The sequence below is a fragment of the Galeopterus variegatus genome, unplaced genomic scaffold (assembly GCF_000696425.1).
Source record: "Galeopterus variegatus unplaced genomic scaffold, G_variegatus-3.0.2 Scaffold7006, whole genome shotgun sequence".
Lineage (NCBI taxonomy): Eukaryota > Metazoa > Chordata > Mammalia > Dermoptera > Cynocephalidae > Galeopterus > Galeopterus variegatus.
Window position 1 is genome coordinate 9,538 of NW_007733117.1, and position 7,616 is coordinate 17,153.

The following is a 7,616-nucleotide window of genomic DNA, read 5'->3' on the forward strand; positions in this document are numbered from 1 at the left end:
GCTGAGCGAGGCGCAGGAGCAACGCCAAGGGTTGCAATCCCGTTGCCGGTCCCCGGTCCAGTACGGGGGCAACACTGAGGGTTGCGATCCGTTGCCGGACACGGAAAAAGACAAAAGACAAAAAAAAAAAAAAAAAAAAGACCTTGAGAGTATGCCAGAGTGGGTATCTGAGCAAGAGAAGTTCCCCTCCTACCACCCAGCGTAGTGCCAGTACCCTCAGCCTCAGGCAGCTACTTCCAGAGGATCTTGACTTCAGGCTCCTGCAGGGGGCAATGCTGACAATGGGGCCTGTGTTCTAGTCTCTTAATGTCTCCCACCCTTCGTGCCCATGACCACCACTGTCCCTCAAAGAGCACCCATTTGTCCTGCTCCAAGGCCCAGAAAATCTCTGCTCTCTACCCCACCAAGCCCTGTCCCACCCAACCCACCCTCTGGGGCCAAGCTCCCTCTGGCACATGCTGGCTACCCCAGCTGTCCACCCCAGAACCCTGTCTAGTGCCTGTGCATGGGTCTGGTCAGACTGGGCTGATTCCCAGCAGCCTCTTTTTTGTCATGTCCCTACCATCAAGGGAGCTGGCACAGATCTGGACCCATAGAATGTGTCTGATCAAGACAGTGTCCCAGTGAAAGCCCACGAGGGCTGAGAAAAGACTCAGGACCCTGCTATACAGGGGCCCCAGACACTTCCACCTACCAAGCTCCACCAAGCCCAAGAACAGTCCTAACTTAAAAGTGATATCCAAAATCAGAAGGCCATGCCTGCCCACAGCCAGCCCTGCTAGCCCCTCCTGCTCACCTGGGCGTTCAGGGCAGCTGCCTGCTGGAGCTGGGACCTGCTCAGGGCCTGGCTGAAGGGGTCCCTGAGGAAGCGCGTGTTCTTATGCACCACCTGACGGGGCTTCTTAAACAACTGCTCTTCATCAGGAACACCTGGCAGATGAAGCAGAGACGCCAGTAGGTGTCAGGGGGTGGGCAGGCCCCACCTCAGCCCCACTAGCCTAGCAACCTGAGGAGCAGGAGCATGCAAGTCACTCACAGTGGAACAGGAGCATCAAGACTCACTCAGACCCCATGTCCACTGAACCTGAACAAAGCCGGGGATGGCCTCACTTCCCTATTGACCTCACACAGACCCACCTACCCAGACACACCAGACTGCAAGGGAGCAGAAGACTGCAGGAGAGCACGTACACACACTCCCTGCAGGCTGATCCAAGCACAGAACCAGGGGCTGGCTGATGAGCTCAGTTGGTTAGAGCGCGGTGTTATAACACCAAGGTCAAGGGTCAGATCCCTGTACCGTCCAGCCGCCCAAAAAAAGCAAACACAGAAACAGACACACAGAGCTCCATTCCCCGACCCTGCCCACTCACCCTCCGGGTAGTACATGAGGGAATTCTTGGCCTTGTACTTCCAGGTCTCCACACTGGCCTGGCTGCTCTCGATGGCTTGGTGCTCTGCTGATGGGAGTTCAAGGTTATCTTTCTGCCTCTACAATCACACAAGAGAAAAGTGATGATCAGAGATGCCCCTGGGCACTGTGCCCATGGCTCTGGGACTCCATCCCCACCAACAGAGGGTGCTTATGCTGCCCCCGCACCCCAAGGATACCTTCTCAAATTCTTCCTCAGCCTGGTAGAGCCAGGCGTGGCGTGCCCGGCTCTTCTCCTTGGCCACCTCCATGATCTCCTGGAAGGAGGCATTGTCCTCGCTTGTGTAGCGGCTCAGGAAGACATCCAGGCTGGGCAGCAGCTCCTTTTCCTCCTCCTCTCCAGCCTCTCCTGCTCAGGGGTTGCAGGTGGGAGCACAAAGTACCGCAAATGGCATAAACACCACTTTGCAGTCAGAGGAGACCAGCACACCACTCCAGGAATCATGCTACTCTACACACAGGGCTGGAATCCTCACCCCCAGGCCCAAGTTCTGTCCATGAGAGCCCACACTGCTAGAGGACTCCCCATGGGGGCAGAATCAACCCATGCTGACTGCCCAGGGAGCCCTCAAGTGGTACCCTGCAGGTGCCCGGCCAGCTCCACTCATCTGCTGGATGTCAGGAGAAGTGTGTGATCTGATTCAGGTTAGAGAGGCAAGAGTTCATGACCTCTCCTGCCAAAATTGTGCCAGTCCTGTAGGATCTACCTCCAAAGTCTCCTTCCCTGGGACTTCCTTACCCTAACTGCTCTTCCCCTCCCATTACTTGTACTACAGGTGGGTGGGTGTCACCTAAACCTCTGGACCTGCCGGCTATTACCAACAGCAGGGACTTCATACAGTCCAGTGCTCCAAATAGGCACAACCCCAATCACCCCTGCCACCATAGAAAGTGGCACCCCCAATAAGGTGGCACCCTGGTGCTGCGTGTGGTGGTGTACACCAGAGGGGCCATCTGGAGGAGAGCTTCCCAGTGCTCCAAATAGGCACAACCCCAATCACCCCTGCCACCATAGAAAGTGGCATCCCCAATGAGGTGGCACCCTGGTGCTGCGTGTGGTGGTGTACACCAGAGGGGCCATCTGGAGGAGAGCTTTTTCTTCCATTCTCGTGATAGTCTTGACCATCTGCTACGTGCTAGACTGCTCAAAGCACAGCGGCTACAAGTTCAAGACCTGGGGTCAGAAAGATGAGGACTCCATCCCTAGTCCACTACTGACCACCTCTGAGGCCTACAGAAGTTACTGCCGTTCTGGGCCTTGGTTTCCTTGTCTGCAAACGTGAATAATGACTGTACCTATCACTGAGAGTATGGAAAGGATTTCTATATTTACTGACAAGTCAGGTATATATGCACACACACAAAAAAAGAATCTACCAATTGCCCTGTGATTCATGTGCCACATTCCAATAGAGAATCAAGTTCTCAAGACAACAACAGTGTTAATGGGAAAGAGCTGCACTGTGAAGCAGAAAACATCACATTTGTGTGAACACACATCTGTGCGAGTACAGCACACTGTAGGCTAGAAATGGGTAGAAAATAGCATCTTGTCCATCTATGTGTGCACTGGTGTTCTGCTATGGACGAAAAGATTGACCGCACGCAGTCCCATAGCACGTGGTACACTTATATTCAACAGCACTCAGAATGCTCGTTCCTAAACAGATTCCCCATAAAGTGGGGATGTATCATATACACCTGTGTGTCTTACACGTCAGTAAACATGTTGAAGACAACTCATTCATCTGTTCTATGTGTTTGTGGAAGGCCCACAAAATGTCATATGCAGTTCCAGGTGCGGAGCACACAGATGGAAGCAAGCCAAAGTCCCTGCTCTCATGGAGGGGATACTAGTTAGGGAGAGAGAAAAGCAATAAACAAACAGCAAAACCTTTTAAAATGTTATGTCCGGCAGTGGAAACACAAAGCCACGATGGAAAGCACAGAGCACCAGGGGTGTGTGACTTTACACTGGGAAGTCAGGAAAGGTTTCCCTGAAAGGGTAAAATATCTGAGCAGAGACCCGAAGGAAGAGAAGGAGCAAGCTGTGCAATTATCTGGGGGAAGTGACCAACGCAGAAGAAACAAGTGCAGGGGCCCCTGAGGCATCTTCAGGAAACAGTGACAAATGGAACCTGCTGAGGCCCATGAAGCCCACAGGGCGGGGGCTGGCACACAGTGAGCAGACTACTGAGAGAGGTGGTGAGATTTCCATTCCACAGAGGTGGGCCAGAGGCCCAGAGGACTGCCTCACGTTTGAAAGCTGGATTCAGATCTTCTGCCCCCTAGTCCTAGTGCTCTTTGACCCTACCAGTTACTATTTAGGCAAAGAGACCCTTCGGGGACAAGATATGACCTACACCCCTCTGGACCGCACACCCCTCTTCCCCCCACCCCCAGAGCCTCACAGGATAAGACTCCCAGGCAATCCTGACGTATGACCAAAAGAGGGAGCTCTCACTCACCTTCCTCCAGGCCTTGGCCCCGGGGCCTGGGCTTGTTGCCCACCACTCCAATGCCTGTGTGTACCTCAGGGGTTTCAAACGTGGCTGGAGTCACATCTGGAGGGGGGGTTAGGAATTAGAGTGAGGCTGTGTCAACAGCTCAGTGGGCTTTCCCTTCTCTGCCACCCACAGGGTCTTCTTACAGGGCGGCGGGGGCTCTCGGGACATCTTGCCCAGGGCAGAACCAAACTTGATGGCAATCTGGCGCATCCGTTCCAAGTCTCCATTCTCCTCAGCCTCTAGGTACTCCTTTTGTGCATGGAGCTTCTCCACATCAGGAAAGAAATCCCTCTGGATGACCGTCTGGAGGCCCTGTCAGAAAAGATCAGAGCAAGTCAGAGCTACCATCTGGGCACCCCCACCTCACAGTCCATGGCTGTATATGCTAAGGCCCTTGCTGAACCTCCTTCAACTTCTGCCTGCCCCAATGATTGGGTCTTGCTTGAGGGAGCTTGGGAACACTTTCTAGCGAGGTTGAACATCCCATGGCCTTGCCGCAACATCTAACATTATTAAACCCTCTTCGGATGTCCATGAAGCCCTTCACTCTCCCCTTTCCCATTCTCCTTTGCAGGCTCCACCTACCAGCCAGACCAGTATGGGTGTTGCCACCTTCATTCCACTCACGGACTTCCTATTTCCAATCCAAACTCTTTTCCTGAGTGACTTCAACCAACGAGTCACCCCCACCACCACTGGTTGAGATTCCCACCTCTGCACCTCTGGCCGGACCTTGCTCCTGAGCTGCAAATCTGTGCACCCAGCTGTCCACTAATGCCATCTGTCTGTATATCCCAGAGGGATCCCAAATTTAACCAGTCTAAAACCAAATTCACTTTCTTCAATCCCCGCGGCAGCTCCTCCTCCTGCGTCCTTGCAGTAGAACCACCACTTACTTCAAGGAGCGTCGGCGGCCCACTCACTCAACTGATGCCGCCACACCCGCAGCCTGTTTCCAGGACCCCCAGCTCTGTAGAAAGCCTTCTTTGCCACCATTTTTCCAGTACTTCAAACTCCTACTCACACTTTGAGAGAAAACCTTATCTAACTGAATTCCACCACAAACAGAGCCACCTCCTCTCTCTCCTGAAACACTGCTAGTGTCTCTCACATCAAGGACACCTCCCTCTGCACTGTTTGCTTGGCTCTCGGAACTTCCCACACCCGAAGAACAGAGAGGGGCTACTCTAATTCCAGGAGGGGACCAGAGTGCCAATGCCCAAGAAAAGGAGCGCGAGGAGGGAGAGGGATCCGGAAGTTGCCGTCCCCGCACTGAGGTCGTACCTCGATATACTCTTCTTCGTCCAGGACCCGCTGCTTGCTCTTCGCAACCGCAGCCTCCCCCGCCGCGCGCTTCCTCTGGGGCCCGGACGCGGAGGGAAGCAACAAGGCCCGGGCTGATGAGCCCGGGGTCTCCATCACTATCCCAGGACCGCTCGGGCAACGCAGGCGCGTCGCAGGGACGGGGAGGGCGCACCATTTGCGCAGGCGCCTTCAACAGTAGGCCAATAGGGAAGCTGTGCGTTTCGAATGCCGGCCCACTCTTTGTAGTGACGTCACCACAAGCGCTGGACCTTATGGGAGTTGTAGTCTTTGTCCCGCCCCTCCCCTCCACACCGCGCTGTTTGTGTGTGTGTCTGGGCTGTGGACGTGAGGGGGCGCTGTGGTAAGGGTTATGGGGCGTGTCGTTCCTGTTCATAGAAATTCCAGCCGCTGCAGAATGAAACGGCCTTGGAATTCCTGTTTCTCGGAAATAGCCACTGCGTATGCGTCGATATTATTAACAAAAAGATACTTCAGAAAATTTGGTTCTATACGCGTTTCAAACTTTATGGAAGAAAAGAACGCTAAAATAATTCTTGGTAGTTACCTAACAAAAGTTAAAGAAAAGAGAACAAGTCGGTGGTTCAGGGCTGGTGGTTCAGCTAGAATGCAGTGCTTATAACACCAAGGTCAAGGGTTCGGATGCCCTTACTAGCCACCCTCCACCCCATCCCCCACTCTCAACAAGTCGGTGGCTCAATAAAGAAATGCTGGTTAAAGATTATTAGGCCACTGAATTCCAGAGTGGACTTCCCAGAAGAGGGTTAATTCTCACTGAAGTGGACCAGAAAACTGCCTAGGCATTTTTCAGGAGTTTCTTCCCAAAAGGAAGTTGTGAATTATGTCCAAAAAACAAGTTCTGCCCCAGAACAATTAGTACAATTTTACTTTTACAACATGCAGTCATCCCTTCATTTATTGGAGACTCTGTGGTGATGCTCCTGCCCTCGTAGGGCTGACAGTCCAATGGAGCAGACACTAGTTAGATCATCCCACAAACAAGTGTAAAATTGCAGCTGTGACAGTGCAAGAGTTTGTACTTGGGGAATCTTGACCTAGTGAGGGAAGCCAGCCCCAGGCAGAAAGTGATTGCAGGTCCAAAAGATAAACAGGCATTGGTCAGGTAGAGAGGGAAGAGCACGTATAAAGGCCCAGCAGTGGGAGGGAGCAAAGCAAGTTCCAAAGAAGACCTCTGGATTTGCACAGAGTGCAGTGAGACGTAAGATGATGCCAGAGGGGCAGGGCCAGGCTGCACAGGGCTTTGTGGGTCATGGTGAAGAGTTTTGTCTTTGTTCTGAACTAAAGGGAAGCCACAGTGGGTGCACGTGGAGACAGCTGCAATGGTCAAGGTGAGAGACGATAGCGGTTTGCATCAGGATGGTGCAGTTGGAACTGGAGAGAAGACAGATTCTGGGATCTATTTATTGACTTATTTATTTAGAGGTAAAATTGACTTGCTGTTGGCCTGGCTATGATGGGTAAGAGAGAGGGAGGGGTCAGGTGATCACTAGCTCTCTGGCTCACGCACCTGGCCTGCACAGGGGAACAGCTCGCTGTGGACAAGGTGACCTTGAGGAGCCTGTAGGCTTCCAGGCGGAGTAGTCAAGGGGACAGTTGGACACAATATCTAGCTCAGGGGAGAAGCCTGGTCTGGAGATGTATATGTGGCAGAAATATGGGAACGGGAGTCCAGAGATGGAAAAGATAAACCAGGGAGAGAATGGAGATGAGAGGGCACCTGCGACTGAGCCTCAAGGACACCTATGTTAATGGTCAGCTGTGGAGGTCAGCCTGCCAAGGAGCAGCTAAAGAGCAAGGAGAAAATTCAGGAGAGCAGCATAGTCACTGGTCCCTTGAAGGTGGAGCTCAGGCGAGCTCATGGTATGGCTGCTCTACACCACGACAAATGACCATTCAGCCAAGGAGGGCAAGGGGCCTTAAACCCAGCAAGACGGGAATGACCAGGACACGATCATGTCCACGGGTTGGCAGTGCGGTCTCCAAGGGCAAGGCCAGGATCAGGAAGAAGAGCTTTGTGACAGCCAGAAATGTGCATCCTGGGGAGTGGAGGTGAGAGCCACCTGTCCTGGAGGCACCCACAGTGTTAGGGCATACCTGGTATGGTATGGGGATATGGGGACATCATGCCTGCTTGGTGTGATCTGAGCCAGCCAGACTTGGAGTGTCCCAGGAGCTGCAGCCCTGGCTTCTGCAATCCTGGCTTTCACACATGCACTGTGTCTCTTGCAGGTTCGCCCCTCCCACCCCCCCCATTCCTACCAGGACCTGTGAGGAGACAGAACAAGGTGCTCAAGCCAGGTGAGGTGGTACCTTGGGCCCACTTGGGGAATCAA

At 53.3% G+C, this 7,616-nt stretch overlaps 1 protein-coding gene across 3 annotated transcripts in view; it reads right to left on the bottom strand.

The window, feature by feature from the left end:
* The window catches only part of LOC103606974 (protein DGCR14), an 11,009-nt gene extending 5,634 nt beyond the window's left edge, over nt 1-5,375 (bottom strand). For 2 of the 3 annotated variants that reach the window (XM_008591531.1, XM_008591533.1), the window contains exons 1-6: nt 5,224-5,375; nt 4,083-4,251; nt 3,901-3,996; nt 1,612-1,784; nt 1,374-1,491; nt 797-930 (exon numbers count right to left, since the gene is read on the bottom strand). In XM_008591531.1, coding sequence (XP_008589753.1) covers nt 797-930; nt 1,374-1,491; nt 1,612-1,784; nt 3,901-3,996; nt 4,083-4,251; nt 5,224-5,358 — 825 coding nt within the window. In that variant the 5' untranslated portion in view covers nt 5,359-5,375. The remainder of the gene's footprint in view (nt 1-796; nt 931-1,373; nt 1,492-1,611; nt 1,785-3,900; nt 3,997-4,082; nt 4,252-5,223) is intronic. The other variant, XM_008591532.1, reaches the window with a different exon arrangement.
* Between the last annotated feature and the right edge of the window lie 2,241 nt (nt 5,376-7,616).